General features: G+C 34.5%; 1 protein-coding gene and 1 long non-coding RNA gene across 2 annotated transcripts in view; both read right to left on the minus strand.

Annotated features, from left to right (window-relative positions):
- LOC118766344 overlaps positions 1–2,785 on the minus strand; it is a 3,981-nt gene extending 1,196 nt beyond the window's left edge. Inside the window, exons 1-2 of the long non-coding RNA XR_005002280.1 lie at positions 2,164–2,785; positions 1–1,918 (exon numbers count right to left, since the gene is read on the minus strand). The exon at positions 1–1,918 is cut by the window's left edge and continues 1,196 nt beyond it. This is a non-coding gene — a long non-coding RNA (uncharacterized LOC118766344). The remainder of the gene's footprint in view (positions 1,919–2,163) is intronic.
- A 10,838-nt stretch (positions 2,786–13,623) lies between these two features.
- Positions 13,624–22,504, minus strand: part of LOC115219688 (putative uncharacterized protein DDB_G0277255) — a 526,870-nt gene continuing 517,989 nt past the window's right edge. Inside the window, exon 14 of the mRNA XM_036509471.1 lies at positions 13,624–14,801. Within this exon, the coding sequence (XP_036365364.1) occupies positions 14,677–14,801 (125 nt within the window). The 3' untranslated portion in view covers positions 13,624–14,676. The remainder of the gene's footprint in view (positions 14,802–22,504) is intronic.

Raw genomic sequence — 22,504 nt, forward strand, 5'->3', positions numbered from 1 at the left:
TTTAGGTTTTATTTTTTTCAGAAACATTAGCAATCTAAATGAAGTGAAATGGCTACAACCTGGAGTCAAAAAGTGAGTCATAGACTCAACACACTGAGAGCTCACCTCTACTCTACAATATTCACCACAGATCCACATACAATAATAATAATATAGTGAGAGAATTAAGATGTGTCAGATCTATACTAAAAGATGCCACCACTTTAGAATATAAGACATGTCATATCTATGTTTAAATAGTGCTGTTATTTTAGAATTAAGACATGTCTAATCTATATAGAACAATGTGCTATTGCAATAGAATTTCTGACATGGCAAATCTATATACAATAGTGCTATCTTGATAAGAGTAAAGAGATATATCTATATACAACAGTGCAATCATTGTAGGATTAAGATGTGTCAGATCTTTGTACAGTATTGCTTTATGTTTAGAATTAAAAATATCAGATTTAAACACACAGTATTACTACAGTCATACAAGTAAAATATGTCATATCTATATACAATATTGCTATCACCACAGAATTAAGATGCGTCAGATCTACATATAAATATTCCAGCTCTTTTTTTCTTCATAGCTTAAATATGAAATAATTTTAAAGGAAGCAGGGCTGGGGGTGTAGGAGAGGAATAAGGGCAGGATGGGTTGGGGGTGGAGTGACTAAAACATTAGTAATAGGTGGGTCAAAACTGAAAGTATTAATTTTTCTTTAAGTCAATCAGTGGTTTAATTTATCAGTTACACCTTAGTTATTATTATTATTATTATTGTTATTATTATTTAATCAGTAATATCAGTATAAACAGACAAGCACACACATATTTATATTGAACACAGGTATATTGTTACTTGTGACCATCTCATCTCAATTATAGGTATATTTCTTTCTTCAATCATATTTACATTTTAAAAAACATATGCACCTTTTCTTTCTTTTAAAAGGTGGTGGAAAGTTTATTGCTAGAGAGAGAGAGCAAGCATGAGAGAGGGGGAGAGTGTGAGAGAGAGAGGGAGATAGAGAAACTTGGTCACTGTATATCATAAAAAGAACAAGCAAGCAGGTGATGGTCCATCCACACATGTGGGAAAACTAGTTCAAGATTGCAAACATCTTCACCTGACACAACACTTGCTTCAATAGGACACTTATAGGACTTAATTATCTATTAATGGTTTCAAGTTTTGGTGCAAGGCCAGTAATTTCAGGGGAGGAGGGTAAGTTGATTAGAGTAGCCCCAGGGCTGTACTAGTAATTATTTTATTGACCCCCCAAAAGGATGAAAGGCAAAGTCAACCTCGGTAGAATTTGAACTCTGGATATGAAGAACCAGGAGAAATGCCACTAAGCAGTTTACCTGGTGTGCTAATGATTCTGCCAGCTCACTGCCTTACCGAATTATCTCATAATACCAGACAAATTTTTGCAATAGCAACCCACTTCTTCAACTCCATCCATATCCAGCCACTCAAAAAAACATTAATAACATATCAGAATTATATCACTGCTCACTAACCAAAAAAAAACAAAAAATGGTATTTCTTTTTTTTTCAATTCCAGCAGAGGCTGATGAGTACCAAACACAACCTGATACTGATACACCATCAATTACTACACCAGGCTCAAAATCTGTGTGGAGTTGCTGCCAACTACTACGAATGAGCTGTAAATTGTTAAAACTGCCACACACTAATTGAAGTGTCTAGTTTATTTCGACTTAGTAAGCCACCAGAACGATTGAGAATACAAGACCAGATTGAAGAAAAAGAAATGGTGTAACCTATTTGGGTTATCACACAACAATCTACAAAACTATAAACTGCAGTAGGGTCCCATGTCATATCAGTGATAGGTGTTGAAAGAATCAATTCATTAGTTACACCTGGCAAAATAATTTTGAGCTGTTCTTAATATACCTATTTCTTTATTACCCACAAGGGGCTAAACATAGAGGAGACAAACATGGACAGACATAGGTATTAAGTTGATTATATCGACCCCAGTGCTTAACTGGTACTTAATTTATCGACCCCGAAAGGATGAAAGGCAAAGTCGACCTCGGCGGAATTTGAACTCACAACGTAATGGCAGCCGAAATACCGCTAAGCATTTCGCGTGGCGTGCTAACGTTTCTGCCAGCTCACCGCTGTTCTTAATATACCATTTATTGGTATTGGTCAGTTAAGCACATGTGTCTGTATATCTAAATATACATTTAAGTAACTATCTATCTATCTAGCTATATATATATATATATAACATCAGAATTGCCAGTTGCTGTGTTTTATCTAATGAGGGATAGTGGACTGTGACAATATAGTTTGTAACCAAGGGAGATAATTACTTCATAATTTTTCTTTTAAGAAGCGAATTCTTTTTCAATGAAATTATAAGAAACGAATAATTTCAAAATAAATGATAAATCTAAAATAGATAAATCTTAACCAAAGATTAACTATCCCATTTGAGCTTTTCTTTGCAATGTCAATATTTCCCTAACAATGATGACTAGAATATACAAATCAGAGAGCTAAATTCAAATTGAAATGAAAAATCAAAATTTTCTGAATTAAAGAGAAATTAGGACAGCCAGTAATAAATATGCCCAAGATGTGCTGTATGTCTCAACAGTGATCCTACGTTTATCAACAAAGGTTCGAGAACTCCCTTAACTTCTTTCATATTCTAACTATTCTATTTTCATTTCAACCAGATCCAGTATTGGTTACTAACTGAGCACCCAAAGTAAGGCTATATTACATACATACATACATATATATATACATATATATATAATAATATAATATATATATATATATAATATATATATATATACATACATATATATATATATATATATATTACATATATATATATATATATACATATATATATAAACATACACATATATATATTATACATACATACATATATACATACACACACACATATATATATATATACATACACACATATATATATATATATACATACACACACACACTAATATATTTATATATACATATACACACACATACATCTATATAAATATATCTATCTATATATATTACTATCATTGTCAGCATCAACATTTTAACACTAAATTTTCCATGTTGGAATAGACTCAACACATCTGCTGCAGAGAACATCATCAATTTTATGGTCTTTTGTTATCATATAATCTGACCTGAATTTGTTGTGAGCATGTGACACTTCTACACTCATCACTTATTCACAATATATATATCAATACCTGCACATTTTGGTTGATGCTCTTAATTCCGCAGCAACTAATACTTCATTTCTCTACTACACAAACACCCAGTCTCTGGTGTCAGCTAGCATCACATATCAAATATATGACCACCTCAACCATATCTCTCTCCACTCACTGGAGATGGTCTTCTACATTCAATGACCATATTTTCCTATGATGAGGCAGCACATTTATGTAATGTTTTAAACAGTCTACCTTTTATATGAAGAAAGGCATTCATTGTTACTGACAAGAGTATAAGAACTCTCTTAACTTCCTCCATACCCTAGCTACTCCATTTTCACTGTGACCACATCCAGAACAAATTAGATTACCACAGTAGCATAATATTTCTGATTTTGGTGATCAGTGAATAAACTTCACTGAAAATATATATATATATTTACGAAGTCTAGACAGATATCTTCAGCTAGCAGGCCTCTGCTACTCTAGACTGATGATGGGCAAGACCCAGAAACATGCATGTCTCTAGATGCGGGCCTAGCTGTTGGGGGTGTTTGTCTCCCCTTCGTGAATATATAAGGACACAGGAAATGTGTCAAGGCTGACAGGAAGTGTCGATGCTTCCTAGGGCTAAACAGCAGTGGTGTAATTCCCTTACAGGACTGTCATGTTAAGTTGACAGTATACAACCACAATATCAACCATATTCTATAGCTAGTCTTATTGCTAAATTTTCATGTGTATTATATGGCATTTAAAGTCCCAGTCCTCTGTTAGTTTACCAAATACCAGTTGTACTTTGTTTTTGGTGTAATCCTTACTTACACAGAGCACCCAATAACGAGTCCCTTTTCTACTTATTACCCTAGGACTTTAGACCATATTTCCTGGTTGGGCATACTTTTCATATTATTCTTTTACAGATTCTACAAAGAAAAGCAAGTCCTCATCTTATAAAACTTCCCAAGGACACTAAGTCTGGAACTCTTCTATTAAAGTCTCAAGGATAGAAATAAATAAAAGAAAGGGGTTAAGGGGAGGGATCAGTACATAGCCTGGATGAACCCCTACTTGAACAATACATTCCCCACTAAAATTGCTGACAAACCTAAACTTATTAACAATACCCTCTTACACTACTGCTCTTACAATCTACCCATCTTTTATATCTCAGCTTTCTCTTTTTCCATTCACCAGGCTACAGAGCAAGGTGGTGAACTCAGGGAAACACTAGCTTGTCTCCACATTAACAAATACAAAATAAAATGGATTGTTCTCTTGCAGGTGTCTCACTAGAGATACATCATATACCCTACACTGAAAATTAGCTTAAACTTTCTTTTTTAGTTACTTCCAAGAAAGAGAGAGATAGAGAGAAAGAGAGAGAGAGAGAGAGAGAGAGAGAGAGAGAGAGAGAGAGGAGAGAGTTTGTGTATGTGTCTATGTGTTATGTGGAGGGACGTAAAGATCCATGAAGACAATGATCAAAGATCTGAGAATCATGCCGCTTTGAAAGCCAATAACATCAGTTGCATAGTAATTACATGACATGAATCTAGAATGCCACAATTAAATAACCCACCCTATCTCTCTCTCTGTGTCTCTCTCTCCCTCCCTCCCTCCCTCCCTGACCACTTTAAGCCTAAGTACATAAAAGCATCAACATCAGCATCATCGTTATTGTATTCTTCAAGCTCCTAATGTTTATCATCACCACATTTTAATATTCAGTTTTTCACTCTCTATCTAAATATATATGGTTTCAACAGACTCATAATGACAGGTGTATCTAATGAGGTACTGTCACCTTTCAGCAGGATTTCCTTGACCTTATCCACATGTTACAAGTACTTTTCCAAATATTCATCCAGCACAAATCCTTTCCACCCGGCTATCACTGTATGTGTGTGTGTGTATGTATATATATATGTATATATTATATACATATATATATATATACATATATAATATACTAATATATATATATATATATATATATATATACATATATATACATATACATATATATATACACATTATACATATACAATATACATATATATATATACATATACATTATATATACATATATATATACATTTATATATATATATATACACACACACACATACATATATGTATATAGAGACATATATTATATATATATACATACATGTATATGTATGTTGTATATATATGTGTGTGTATGTATATATATATATATGTGTGTGTGTGTGTGTTGTGTGTGTGTGTGTGTGTTACACCATATTCTAACAAGTCCACTCTCAGTATATTCTCTTTCTAATGGTTATTCATGTGAGGAAACTAATACTAGTTTGATTGATTGATTGATTCTAGTTTCAGCTTATGAGCTGTGGCCATGCTGGGGCACCGCCATTTAGTTGTTGACCCATATCTATAAATACAAAGAGATTCTGGAAAAGAAAGGGTGATTATAAACTTCATAGATTCACATATATATATATATAATATATATATATTATATATATATATATATATATATATTATATATATATATATATATATGTATATATATATAACATTTTCTCATTCAATACAAAATGACATTTGACTAACTGTACTATTTTGTAAGTGTTTGTGTGTGTTGATGAGTTTATTCATATTTTTACAACAACACGGCCACCATTGTTTCAGCAAAGCGTATATTCTTCGCTAAGCCTCTTCAGAAAAGTTATGCTAATAACTGCTGACTAACAACATTACCAGATCAGAACCATATATATATATATTTATATATATATACATACATACATACATGCATGCATGCGTACATACATATACATACATACATACCCAGTCATATGTATGTATGTATGTACACATATACATATATACAATTGTGTATATACATAAGCATTTTTTTTTGTTTTTCATTTTCAATAGTTAACATGGACGGATATATATAACAATTTCTAAGATAACACTTTACTGATAGATTCTGAACACAATGGGGTTATTAATATCATTAATATCAAGCAAGGTATGAACACCACATATTCCCATTTCTCCTTCCATTAAAGAACTTGAAGGCCTCTTGTCTAAAACGGACAACTGAGTAAAGTATGAATGTTGTTTGATCTCATTCTAGTCATCTATCAAATTTATGGCTCTGTCATATAAATTATCTTGTCATCATCATCATCATCATCATCATTATCCTTATCATTCTCAACCTCATCATCATCATTAGTGTTATTTTTTGTTGTTGTTGCCTATTTCAGACAAAGCAATAATGATGTTATTTCATGGCTAGACATCAACCAAATGTGGCAGGTGAAAAGTTATATACAATATTATATGATACAGGAAACTATCATAGTGACAGCCACTCTTGAAAACTAGCCAGTCCACTACTCTACAATCATCATCTCCAGTTGCACCACGCCACAATATGCACTAGCTGCACCACTCGACAATATGTAACAATTTCATCACTCTACAATATCCACCTTTGTACAACATACCCCAGCTACAAGACTCTACAACACCTGTACCACTTTACAATATACCCACCTGTACCACACTACAACATGCCCTAGCTGCACATCCACAACGTGCACCAGCTGCATCACTCTACACAACATCTCAACTACACTTCTCTACTTGACTCTGTAATATCTAAAACTCTGCAATGTGCACCACTGCACAATGTCCACCACACTGCAATGTGCACTAACCAAACCATTCTGTGGTGTACTTCAGTTGCATCACTTTACAATGTGCATCAACTTCAGCAAACCACAAAGTAATGCAGATGCAACAGTTTACAATTTTTTATCAAGTGCATTACTCTGCAAAGTAATTCAGGTGCACCACATTACAATGTGCATTAAGAGTACCACTCTTCAGTGTATGCCATTTGTGTCACTTTACAACACAGACCAATTGCAACACTCTTCAATGTACAATTGCTGCACCACTCTACAATTTGCATCACTTGACTAGGAGGATATGTTTTATCTTATATTTTTACATAGACATAAATCTCCAAACTTACAGGGAAGGTGTTTAATGGGAAGTTGTGATGTTCATGGCTATTGTCCTTGTGAAAAATGTATGAAGCTCACAACATCTGACATCTGTGGTTATAAAGAGATGCGGCAGACAAGAACATAAAGTATTCACTTGGCTCTTGGTCTTTCAGCAAAGTTGTGAATTCATATCACCCTAAAGGCATTGAATTGTATTCTTAGGCAAGAGTTTTCAGTCTGTTTTGCTCTGCAGTGAGGGTCATTTGTATATTAAACTACATTCAGTTTCATATATTAACTTTGGTTAATATATCTAATGCAAAGAGCATTAAAAGAATTAACTAGATGTAATTATGCAGTGAGAGGGGGAAAAAATGAACTTTTAGCCAAAGACAACTCTTGACATGTTTTGGGCTTATTATAACCTCATCAGTGGAACATAATTTTCATCATACTTGCCAAAGTGATAAAAACAGTCATGTAATAAAGCCTCTGTCACCAATAATGTGTGATGTATTCAATACAAAAGAACTATTTCATGGTGAATATTGTTACAACAATGACGGATTTTGGGAATAGTTTGCAAACATTAACTTTTTTTTTCTTTATCACAATAGAGATGGGTCTGATAGGTAGATATGTAGGTTAAGAGACATCAGAGACAAGTTGAGCGGGGGGGGGGGTAGTAAATGACAAAATGAAAGATAAACCTGAGGGAGCTTAAGAAAGTGTGTGTGTATGTGTGTTTAAGTATGTGGAGATAAAACACACACACACGCATATATATATGTATATATACACACACATATACAGACATGCAAAAATGACAGGAAAAGATGGAAAAATAGTAAATGGGAGAATGACTGAAAGGAAGAGACAAAGAGGAAGAGTGAGAGGGAGAGAATGTGCGATAGATGATAGATAGAGATATATATAGAGAGAGTGAGATAGACAGATAGATAGAGATAGATAGATAGATAGAGAGAAGAAGAGAGAGAGTGAGAGAGTAAAATGTTCTAAAATATCATCGAATTGTGTTAGCAATTGAATTTCACAAGTAAGCTGGTGTACCACTTTCTTCCTTTTTTTTTCAGAACCACTTTATCATTATTATTATTATTATTATGATCATCATCATCATTATAATTATTACTGTCATTATTTATGAGCAAGAAAAGAGAGGGGAGAACTGAAAACAATGTGCACACATACATATACACTCACCCTTCTCTCATTTTCTCCTTCTCCTGTCTCTTACAAACCAAAACATTTTCCAACATTGAGTAGCCACATCACATCTTTATCAAGAATTTAAATAATTAAATAAATAAATTTTTGAAAAAATCTCAAGTTAACTCCTCCCCTCTGTCACACACAAATAACAGCAACAGTACAAATACAACATCGCACTGCATCATATCTGCTAGATGAATAAAAATTGAGTTGCGATTCTTCCCATATTTTAGAATTATGAGCTCCTCTCTCACATTTAGTTCAGTGACTGAAAATATTTAAAAACTATCAAAATCAACCAGCTGGAACCAAAGGAATCAAAATAAATCACTGTTTTACACACACATACATACATATCTTCTCATGCACTGACACGCACACAAACACATGTATAGATATATGTAGGATTGCTTTTATTGTTGTTGGGCATACTGGAGCACTGCCTTTGGGCATACAGTTGATTACGCAAAAACAACCCAATTCCCACCCCACATTTATTGACCTTGGTAGGATGAAAGGCAAAGCCCTCTTGGGTAAGATTTGAACTCAGAACAGAAAGACATGTAAGCAGATACCACAAACTATTTTGTCCAATGCTCTCTCTCTCTATCTTTCTCTACACACACACACTCATTAGTAACTACTGTTTCAATGAAATAAATTATTTGTTGCCTTATAAAGTCTGCTACATGCATTGAGTACTTATTAACTTGCAACTATATATATATATATAATATATATATACTTTATTTAAAGCAGTAGAAAATTCAACAAAACCTGTTACTCTAAGTTTCCCGTTGCCGTTCATCGGACAGTTTTTGCAACGGGAAACTCAGAGTAACAGGTTTTGTTGAATTTTCTGCTGCTTTAAATAAACATATTACTCTACCACTGGTATTTGAGTACTCTTTTTTCCACCTTGTTTCACATTTATGTGTTTACTCTGGTATATATATATATATACTTATACACACACATACACATATATACATACACACACACACACACACATACGTATCAAGTCCTATGCACAAGACTCTTGACCTTTGAGTCTCTTTGCAACTTCTGCTGGTTATATACATATATCTTTATCTCTCTCTCTCTCTCTCTATATATATATATATATATAAAGGAAAGAATAGAGTGAAAAGGAAGAGGGAGAATGATTTGACAGCTGTTTAATGACCACTACATATGTTTCGATATAACATAGATCCACATATATACAGGACTTAAATTTAAATTAAGCAACAGTTTACCTGTATAATAGGACCTAGTTGTATCTCCTCAGGTGATATAAAATCACTGTCTCCTAGAATTGGTAGTATACCATAAATACTGCTGGGTATCTAAGGTTAACAAGCTCTGTTTTGTACTCTAATATGTTCTTAACGGAATACACCTCAACTATATATATATACTTTTTTCATGTATATATATATATATATATATATATATATATTATATATATATATATATATATATATATATATACACACATATACATACATACCCACACACACACAAACATACACACAAACTTATATATTTTATCAGAAGCTTCATCTAATCATTACCTAGAGTTTCATATTGCTGATTATTCAATTGATCACATTAAGGATACACCATGACAACAAATAATCAAATACAAAATGACATCGAAATATGATTGGTCACAATCAAATTACTATAACTTGAAAGATGGTCACATGTCAAAAAAAAAAAAAAATCAGTTATTCCATTAGCCCTAAAACTTCATTTCCAATAATTACCTTCTTTGCTTTGGTATGTTTTAAAAAATAATATTGAAGACATGAAAATATCACATGGTTATTTTTTGCATATGAATAGGCGACTGAGAGATGAATTTTGCTTCTTTATTTTTGCTTTTTGGCAATCTATCAAATCTTGATGACTAATCATATTTTCATGTGTTTATGAATTTTTTTTCTTATATATTGTCATGGTGCTTCTTCCCTTACTTCAGTTGTTTGAATATTTGGTGACATGAAACTCAGAATACACAGTTCAAGAGGCTTCGGTTTCTAAGAAGATATACTAACTCTAAGTTATGTATTGAGTAAATAAACATTTATCAAGCCAGACACACACACACCACATACGTATCAAGTCCTATGCACAAGACTCTTGACCTTTGAGTCTCTTTGCAACTTCTGCTGGTTATATACATATATCTTTATCTCTCTCTCTCTCTCTCTCTATATATATATATATATATATATATATAAAGGAAAGAATAGAGTGAAAAGGAAGAGGGAGAATGATTTGACAGCTGTTTAATGACCACTACATATGTTTCGATATAACATAGATCCACATATATACAGGACTTAAATTTAAATTAAGCAACAGTTTACCTGTATAATAGGACCTAGTTGTATCTCCTCAGGTGATATAAAATCACTGTCTCCTAGAATTGGTAGTATACCATAAATACTGCTGGGTATCTAAGGTTAACAAGCTCTGTTTTGTACTCTAATATGTTCTTAACGGAATACACCTCAACTATATATATATACTTTTTTCATGTATATATATATATATATATATATATATATATATATATATATATATATATATATACACACATATACATACATACCCACACACACACAAACATACACACAAACTTATATATTTTATCAGAAGCTTCATCTAATCATTACCTAGAGTTTCATATTGCTGATTATTCAATTGATCACATTAAGGATACACCATGACAACAAATAATCAATACAAAATGACATCGAAATATGATTGGTCACAATCAAATTACTATAACTTGAAAGATGGTCACATGTCAAAAAAAAAAAAAAATCAGTTATTCCATTAGCCCTAAAACTTCATTCCAATAATTACCTTCTTTGCTTTGGTATGTTTTAAAAAATAATATTGAAGACATGAAAATATCACATGGTTATTTTTTGCATATGAATAGCGACTGAGAGATGAATTTTGCTTCTTTATTTTTGCTTTTTGGTAATCTATCAAATCTTGATGACTAATCATATTTTCATGTGTTTATGAATTTTTTTTCTTATATATTGTCATGGTGCTTCTTCCCTTACTTCAGTTGTTTGAATATTTGGTGACATGAAACTCAGAATACACAGTTCAAGAGGCTTCGGTTTCTAAGAAGATATACTAACTCTAAGTTATGTATTGAGTAAATAAACATTTATCAAGCCAGACACACACACACACACACATGTACATACATACATAAATATATACACACATACATATATATATATATATATATAAAGTGAGTGGACAAAGTGGCACTCAACACACCTACATATATCATTTATTTAATAACTGTTTGATTTGATTCCATGCGGCGTAAAGTTTCAAAGGCTCGTCAAATGAACCTATCTTCAATCAAACAACACACACACATATATATTTATATACTGATTAGCTCACTCTTGTCCGCCTTTCTCTTCTTATCTGTCTTTCTTTCTCTTTATCTCTTTGTCTCTACTTTGCATATACTTCAAGCTTACATGTTTACAGCTATCACAAACATTAAAAGCAACAAATACATCTATTTCTCTGCCACTATATTAGCAATGTGTAAAGAAACACACAAAAAAAAAATAAAAAGAAGAGAAAACAACATAAAAATGGTCTTCAGTCTCCCCTCTTAACGAACGTAACATGGTACATGTGTCAAACAACTTATCCAAATCTGCAGAACTTTGCTACATACAAACTTTGGTCTGTGCCAGTATTGCCGAAGTGATGTCTTAATAAATTTAATACTATCATCAGGTGTAGTTATATCCTCCTACGTATGTCTTTTGTCTTTGTCAGTCATCTCATAATCACTCCACATCTAAAGAAGAGAGGGAGAGAGAGAGTGGAGAGGGTGATGGATGGGATGAATGGTATATACATTTATATATATATATACATATATTATGTATATGTATGTGATATGTATATATATATAATATTATATATAATTACATATATTATTATAGTATGGGTGTATATGTAATATATATATATATATATATATATATATATATATATATATATATATATCATATATTATTGTATATGTGTATGTATATGTATATATATATATATAAGGCAAATTTGCCTTATAAATTCTGGGTAAATTTCTGTTTTACCCTCACCCATACCTAGTATTGGATATAAATACGTAGGTATATATACCCAGTAGTATATTGGATATTTATTATCCCTTAGATGGTTGCTTAACCTCTACCTCATACAAACATATATATATATATATTATATATGTATATGCATAGATTACACACACACACACATGGAGATTATACATACACATTCTGTATATTATGTATATATCTCAATATGGTTGTACTGATGAATGATGCTGTATGTTCATAGTGGTGGTGGTGATGATGATAATGATGATGATGACAGTAACTGCAGAGGGTGGGGTAGGGGAAGAAAGGAATGTGTTATGTTACACAAAAATAACACCACCGGCCCTTTTTTTTTTTTGTTTTAATTTTCCTTCCTCCATGTCTCCAACATGGCAGTCCCAACATAACTCCCACCCCCTTACCACATCACGGATCACGACTTCTTTTCCAGTACCAACCCACCGCAATTATCCGAGGCCTCTCCGCCCTGTCCTGCCCTGCCCTGCCCGGGCACACTGAAGCTCCACCACCCATCACCTAGCTCTAAAAAAATCCAAAACCTTCATCCTTGAAACCCTTCTACTGTTGAAAAAAAAACCCAATAAACCAATTTTGCCTTATTAAATAACTGTTTCTTCATGTTACCAATTGATGTTGATGGTGCTGCTGCTGCTGCTATTGTCCTCTTCTTTCCTTCTTTCTTTTTTTTCTTTCTTCCCCCCCCCTCTCCCCACCACTAAAAACAAAACATTTCATGAAGTCTTACACTTGGTTAACATCCATTCATATTTTTACACAGAATAAACCACACAACACACACACATACAGACACATACACATATGCACATACAGACACATGCACATATGCACATACAGCAGACACATGCACACAAATAATATAACATAATAATATCTCCATTTGTTTGCTTGTTGTTGCTGCTGCTGTCTTTTGTTTCTTTTTTTTCTTCTTTTTTTTTTGGTATTTTGGCTTAATTATTATTATTATTATTATTATTATTATTATTATTATTATTATTATTGTAGTTGTTATTATTTTTCATGTTTTTTTTTGTTTTTTTTTTTTTATCAGCGGGTGAAAATTCTGACCCTTCATTCATCAATGGCATGTTTATCCTTCTTTCTCCATTTCTTCATTGCAAACACCACAAACGTCACAAACACCACCACCACCGCAGCAGCACCACCACCACCACCACCACTACCTCACTATCACCACCACAAACACATCATCACCATCCATCCATCCATCATCATCATCATCATCAACATTGTAACCATCATCGTCATCATCATCATCATCATCAACTTCATCATTGTTATTACCATCGGCATCCGTCACCATTTCTCTAACTGCTGCTGCTCTTGACATCCATCCATTGTCGTGGTTTCATGGAGCCTTTGTTGTTGTTGTTGCTGTTGTTGTTGTTATTGTTGTCATTGTTGCTGTTGTTGTGTAGCTTCCATCCATGCTTCAGTACACCTAAATTGCAGATGATAGCTGTACGTCATGGTGATGGTATCACTGTGAAGAAGATGATGATGGTGATGATGATGATGTGATGATGATGATGATGATATGATGATGAAGGTAGTGGCAATGGTTGTTGTTATTGTTCTTGCTGTCGCTGTTGTTTAGTCCTAGGTTATTCCAGATTGAATCCATGCAGATACCACACAGACCTTTGATCAATGGCATGGTGATAATACATACTTGTGGCATTGACTGCAATTGTGACAGTGATGAAGTTAATGGTAGCAGTGGCAACAGTAATGGTGGTGGTGGTGGTGGTGGTGGTGGTGGTAGTGATGGCGGTCAGGTAGGCTTTTATTTATTTATTTATTTATTTATTTATCATTACTGTTATTATTATTGTTGGTTGGTTGGTTGGTTGGTTGGTTGATTGGTTGGTTGGTGTTTAAGTTTTGCTGTTCTGGTTTCAAAACAAGCGTTCGGTTTGTAAAAATAAAAAAAAAAAAAAAATTAAAATTGTTCCTCGCTAGTCTCACCACACTCTATTTCACCATCAAGCATTTTCTTGTTTCAGTTTCTTGATGGTATTCTTCAACGCTTGTCTCTTGTTGCAGAACCACACACGAATCACTTCGCGGTCATAGTTCAAGTTTTCAGAAAGCTCTGTCATCTCAGCACCTGTGAAGTAGAAGAGAAAAGAAATTTCAATTCATTTACTTAATTTTACGTGTTTCAGTCATTGCCTTCCAAGTTTATATTTTTGGTAATCATTCATTGTTTTACATCCATTTTTCCATGCTAGCATGGGTTAGGCAAATATGTTATTGAGGCATTGTTTTACAGATGAACAGCTTTCTGATAATAACCCTTAACCCTTTAGTGTTCAGATTACTCTGTTAAATGTAATACCTTTTCACTCAAATTGTTTTGAATTAGTCATGCATTATCTTATAGCTTTTGAGGTTTCAATGATGTGATTGTTTATTTTTAGAATGTCAATGTAGGTTAGGAGTGAGAGGCTAGATATCGCCAGTTTGAATATAAAACATGTAGAATATATTGGGCCAGATTTGGCCGGTTTAAACACTAAAGGGTTAAATACTTTTCAAGTAAGGGGTCTCTTATTATTCCATATTGTTTCAAAGGCACAAAATGAATGGCTTAATTACTAATAAATGCCAATATAACACTGCATGAACGTTGTGACTTTCAAGTAAGTATGCACCTGAGGTGAACAAAAGCATACACACACACACACACATGTATGTATGGAACAGGCTTGGCTTCTTTTTTAGTTTCCATTAACCAAACGGTTCTGGTTTGCCTTGGGTGATAGCAGAAGACATTTGTTCAAGATGCTACAAAGTGGGCCTCAACATGAAACCATGTGGTTGGGAAGCATGTCTACTCTTTAAAGAGGAAGTACTCAATACAAACATAGAGTGCAGTGTTTTATTTAGGTCAGTCTTTTATTTAGGCCTGTTACTGTGGTGTCTTTTCACACAGTCTGAATTGCCTGAAGAAGTAGCTGCATGCTGTGGAAACTCCTGTGTATCAAACCAGTGCACTGGTCAAAATAAATTACACACACATCATATATTTTGTAAACAATAGCATCATTGGCTGTAAGTTTCGAACTAACCACAACTACATTGCATTTCAGATGACGAGTCACAGAGCATCTCATCACCTGTCATTATATATATATATATATATATTATATATATTGTTGTTGTTGTTGATATATATATATCAAAATAAGCAACAAGGATATCCAGAGGTAATGCAGTACAATTGTTTCATGCAACTCCATTTAATTGAACAATGCAATCATTACATCAATTTAAAATGTAGAGCAATCTTCAGCTGCACAAAGACATAGAATTTAATTAAATTAGAACAGATGGACACATTAGTATAATCCACACACTTATTGTAACAGTCCTTCAGTTTTCCTAAGCCCTGTAAAAGAACTCTGAAGGTTTGACCTCCAACCAGGCCTTTCACAATACTTTTAAAGCCAGGAAATTTGCTATGGAATGGCGAAACTAATTTTTCATTTTCTGAAAAAGCAAAATTTTGGACTTATGACACATTTGCATAATAGCAACAATATATATATATATATATATATATAATATATATGCTTTATTTAAAGCAGCAGAAAATTCAACAAAACCTGTTACTCTGAGTTTCACGTTGCCGTTCATCGGACAGTTTTTGCTAGAATAGCAAAAACTGTCCGTAGCAAAAACTGTCCGATGAACGGCAACGTGAAACTCAGAGTAACAGGTTTTGTTGAATTTTCTGCTGCTTTAAATAAAGCATATTACTCTACCACTGGTATTTGAGTACTCTTTTTTCCACCTTGTTTCACATTTATGTGTTTACTTACACGGTATATATATATCAACATCATCATCACTGTTTAATGACTACCTTCCATGGGCATGAGTGTGTGTGTGTGTGTGTATATATATATATATATATATTGTGTATATATTATATATATATATATATATATATATATATATAATATATTATATAATGCAATTACAAAACAAATTATTTAAAAGCCTGACCTAAGATTGAAAAAGTGAACAGATACTTTCTTAGGAGTTTAGGAGTCAAAACAATAGCTGCCATATTCTGTGGCCAGCTGCATTACTCGTTACACAAACAAAACTGAACAAATCAATGTTTTGAATTAGTACCACTGTGCTTGAGACTGTTTGTGTGCAAGCATACAAGGTGGTATCATCAAAAAGTTCCTGGACTAGTTCTGGAGTGTACCAATAGATGGCAGCACATGGTTGTGTGTGCAGGGAGAGCTAGCAGTGACCTTCATGAAGCAGTCTGCTGAGTGACACCACTGTGTTTACTTTGCAAGTTGAGAAATTTGTGTTTTTGTGATCACGTGTATGCTGTGGTCTGTAATTTTTTTTCATGGACAGGAATAAAGGGCCAAAATGAAATTTTGCGTCAAACTTAGAAAGTCTGCTACAGAGATATGGAACATGCTTTGGCAAGCTTATGGTGACAAGGCAATGGGTCATATGCAATGTGTCAAGTGGCATGGGGGCTTCAAATGTGGAAGAATATCCCTGGAAGACAATGAGCTATCTGAAAGACCTGCCATGAGCATCACCTCTGGAAACATGGAGAAAATTCATGAGTTTGTGCATGAGGATCATTGGAGGGCAATCAATAACATTGCTGCTTGCTGAGCACTGAGCAGAAAGAACATTGTCGCAAAGTCTGTCAAGATCCCTGGTAGTGTTCCACTGATGACCCATCCTTCGTGTTGAGGATCATCACCAGTGACGAGAGTTGGATCTGTGGGTACAACCCTGAAATGAAGCAGGTGTTGTCGCAATGGAAGAACCCTTCATCTCTATGACCAAACAAGGCATGACAGAACTGCAGCTCAAAAGCATGCTCATTGTTTTTTTACAACATCCACGGTGTTGTGCATTGAGAATTCATTTCCCATGGCCTGACTGTGATGTTTTAAAGCATTTGAAAGAAGACATTTGGCGGAAGCGACCAGATCTGTGGAGTGCGAAGAATTGGATTCTTCATGATGACAACGTGCCTTGTCACTGAGCTCTCGCCACTCATGACTTTCTTGCCAAAACCAACCCAGTATCACTTCTGCACCCACCCTATTCACCAGATTTAGCACCTGCAGACTTCCATCTGTTCCCAAGATGAAAATGTAGCTCAAAGATTGCCATTTTAACACCATTGCCGAAATCTTGAGTGAATTGCAGGAGGTCCTTGACTCACTTATGGAAAATGACTTCTGGGCTGGATTCCAAAAGTGGCAGGAATGCTGGTACTGGTGTATTGCTGTGCAGGGTTACTATTGCAAAGGAGATGATGTTAAAACTTATGTAATTAAGTTATTTTTTATGAAACAGAACTAGTCTGGAGACTTTTTGATACCACCTCATATCTTTTTATATATGATCATCATCATCATCATCGTTTAGCGTCCGTTTTCCATGCTAGCATGGGTTGGACGGTTCTACTGGGGTCTGTGAAGCCAGAAGGCTTCATCAGGCCCAGTCAAATCTGGCAGTGTTTCTACGCTGGATGCCCTTCCTAACGCCAACCACTCCGAGAGTGTAGTGGTGCTTTTTACGTGCCACCGCGCAGGTGCCAGACAGAGCTGGCAAACGGCCACGAACGGATGTGCTTTTTATGTGCCACCGGCAGAGGGCCAGGCAAGGCTGGCAACGGACACGAAATGGGCAGTGCTGGCAACGGTCGTGAAACGGAAGGTTCTCTTATGCCACCGGCACTGGTAACACATCTGCAATTTCCATTGATCGATTTCGATTCTTTTATAATATATAATAGGCATAGGAGTAGCTGTATGGTAAGTAGCTGCATGGCACCTTGGGCAAAGTGTCTTCTACCATAGCCTCGGGCCGACCAAAGCCTTGTGAGTGGGTTTGGTAGACGGAAACTGAAAGAAACCCGTCGCATGTTTGTGTTTCTGTGTTTGTCCCTCCAACATCACTTGACAACCGATGCTGGTTTGTTTACATCCCTGTAAGCCTAGTACTTATTCTATCGGCAAAAGGGACCGATAGAATAAGTACTAGGCTTACAAGAATAAGTCCTGGGGTTGCTTTGCTCAACTAAAGGCGGTGCTCCAACATAGCCACAGTCAAAATGGCTAAAACAAGTAAAAGAGTAAAAGATATATTGTATATTGATATATACACACACCATGCTGCACATAAAGTGCAAAACTCAGAGTAATGACAGAGCTAAATCTTCAGTTTCTGATGAAAAATCTCTATTACACGTATTGAGTGCTTTTTCTCCAAAATCACTATGTTTATATGTATATGTATGTGTGCTTGTGAGTGTATACATATATGCATATATATTATATATATATATATATATATATATATATATATATGCGCCTGGCACCTGTGCAGGTGGCACGTAAAAAGCACCCACTACACTCACGGAGTGGTTGGCGTTAGGAAGGGCATCCAGCTGTAGAAACATTGCCAAATTAGACTGGAGCCTGGTGCAGCCTTCTGGCTTCCCAGAACCCCGGTCGAACCGTCCAACCCATGCTAACATGGAGAACGGACGTTAAACGACGATGATGATGATATATATATATAAATATTGATAATTTTGTATATTGAGTGTAATACCTCAATTTCGTAAATTATGGATTTTACAGGTAAGATAGAACCGCTGTTTTGGGATTCATCTTTGAAAGATATTCCTATTCCTTCTAGAAAGGAATTTGATTAAGTCTTTCCTTGTTTGTTTTGCAAAATAGTGGTTTTGTCTCTAATAATATTTTATAATATTTTACTATAAAATTGGATTTAATCCTAAGTCTGATTTTTTCCCTGTAAATTTGGATTTATTCCCTAATATTTATTATATATATATATATATATATATATATATATATATATATATATATATATATATATATGCATATATATATATATATACTTATTTACACACACACACATATATAACTATTTATATACATACACATACACACATGCAACATATATATGTACAAACATACACACAAATACACTTGTATATATTTATACATGTTTAAAGCTATATGTATATGTATGCATGCAAGCATGCACACATAAATATATGTGGATGCACACACACACAAACACACACCACACACACACACACACACGCACACACACACTGTTGTCCTGGTACAACTGTACAATTTAACTGCCCTTTGATGCTGCAGAAAAATGTTTATCAGCAGTCGTTTATCACCTCGGCTTTCTGCCTCATCTTGTTTGGCAGAGGTTTTATGACAGGAAATCAACAACAACAACAATTACAACACCACTAACAATAACAACAACAACAACAACAACAACACCAGAGCAGCAGCAGCAGCAGCAGCAACAAAAGCAGAAAGGGGTACTTAAATTGTTTATTAATGTTTCAACAGCTAACGAAAAAAAAAAAAGAAAAAGAAAAAGAAATAGGAAGAAAATTAGAAATAAATTTAAATAAAGAAAAGAAAAGTGGTTGTGGTATGAAAATAGATTTCAAGAGCTATAGAGAATGTCTTTCAAGAATATTGTAGAAAATATTTAATGTTAGATTTTTGTTAGTGATGGTGGATGGAGTTAGTGATGTGGAGGAGAGATAGATAGATAGATAGACAGATAGATAGATAGATAGATAGATAGAGAGAGATAGAGAGACAGAGAGAGAGTTCAAACTCTACAACTAGACAGACATTTCTTTATTTTCACAACAGAGAAAAAAAAATAAAAAAGAGAAGGAAAAAGCCATCTCGCGGAATCGTTTTATGGCATATCAGAAAATGTAGTGCTTCTTTCATCTTTATTCTTTAATGAACCTTACGTGTAAAAATGAATCACCAGTGTCATCATCATAATTGTCATCCTCCTCCTTTTTTTACTCTCTTCTTCCTCCTCTTCATCATTGTCATATTTATCATCTTCACCCTCCCCTCCACCAAGCCATACCACACCACCACCACCACTCCCACCTTCAGCATTATTATCATCATTATCATTTTCCTCTCACCTCCATCATTATTATTATTATCAAGTCCATGATTAATGTGTTTACTTCAGAGTTTCCTGTAGGTTTGGACAGGTTTGTAAACATCATCAGGCCACCCAATTCAATAACGTATTGCCTACTGTCATTCGGTTATGTTTTCCATAAAACCTAAATCTCTTAAATCTAACTAACCAGAACAACACAGACTTTGAATCATCTTTGAGGGTTGAACTCTGTCCTGGCAACAATCAAAGACACTATTTTTAAATCACCCTCTAACTACTTTATTCTAAGTTTTCCTTGACCTTTTTTTTTTTTCCTGCCCCAGCAACAACAACAAGCTATTTTACATTTTACTACTACGTGCTTTGTTGTTAAGTCCACCCCTACCACAATCTCAGTTATTTTCAACAAATTAATTACTTCCAGATATAACCACATCTTCCCCAACTAACGACAACCTTAAACAGCTCACACAACCAAATCAGAAATGAAACCCAGAATGAAGAAGCCAAACTAAGAATATACACCAAAGAAATGCGGAGAATGAGCAAACGTTTGCATCTAATGTTAACCAGAAAACAACCAGTAAAACAGCCAACAAAGTAATTAGTAGTAAACCCTAATTGTCACAGTCCCTGCCACAAACATCCCAAAACAAACAGAAAACAAAAAATGAAATAACATATTCATAATTCTATATTTAAGAGATGAGGAATTTTGTACATTACTCTTTTACTCGTTTCAGTCATTTGACTGCAGCCATGCTGGAGCACCGCCTTTAGTCGAGCAAATCGACCCCGGGACTTATTTTTTGTAAGCCCAGTACTTATTCTATCGGTCTCTTTTGCTGAACCGCTAAGTGATGGGGACATAAACATACCAGTATCGGTTGTCAAGCAATGCTAGGGAGACAAACACAGACACACAAACTCACACACATACACATACATATATACGATGGGCTTCTTTCAGTTTCCATCTACCAAATCCACTCACAAAGCTTTGGTCGGCCTAAGGCTATAGTAGAAAACACTTGCCCAAGGTGCCACGCAGTGGGACTGAACCCGGAATCATGTGGTTGGTAAACAAGCTACTTACCACACAGCCACTCCTGCGCCTATTTACATTCGACGGATATTTATCCTCATCTTGTTTGTTGTTAACACAACGTTTCGGCTGATATACCCTCCAGCCTTCTTCAGGTGTCTTGGGGAAATTTCGACCCTGAGTTCTCATTCCTAAGGTATTTTTCGATGTTATTATTATTATTGTTGTTATTGTTCAGGTCACTGCTTGGAATTGAACTCGGAATCTTGGGATTAGTAGCCCATGCTCTTAACCACTACGCCGGCAAATGTAAATAATGTAAACATATTCATACTTCAACAGTAAACAAAAACTTACTTTAAAAAAAAGATACTTTTCTAAGCTCAGCCATCAAAAACACACCCATAGAAGATAGAACCACAAAACAAGATTCATAATTTCCATTTTAACAACAACCTTGGTCTCTTCCTTCAGTCAGATAGCAGAGAAACTAGAGGGAGATCCCAAAACTTCAAAACTTCAGGATTTGTCAAAATTAGAAGCACACACCTAAATGAATTATTGTGTTTTCTAATACTGAATTTAAATTTGCTGAGGTCAACTTTGCCCTACATACTCCAACCAAATATCAATGACCCTGAAAGAAGGCTCCAAAACTATGGTCTTCAACTAGCAGAGTGAGAAGAGCAAAATGATATTATTACACTACAAGAGTCAACTGTATTTTGTACCGCATGTTAATGGTTCAGGACAAGGCTATCAAATTT

The sequence above is a fragment of the Octopus sinensis genome, linkage group LG15 (genome assembly GCF_006345805.1).
Source record: "Octopus sinensis linkage group LG15, ASM634580v1, whole genome shotgun sequence".
NCBI classification, from domain to species: Eukaryota; Metazoa; Mollusca; class Cephalopoda; order Octopoda; family Octopodidae; genus Octopus; species Octopus sinensis.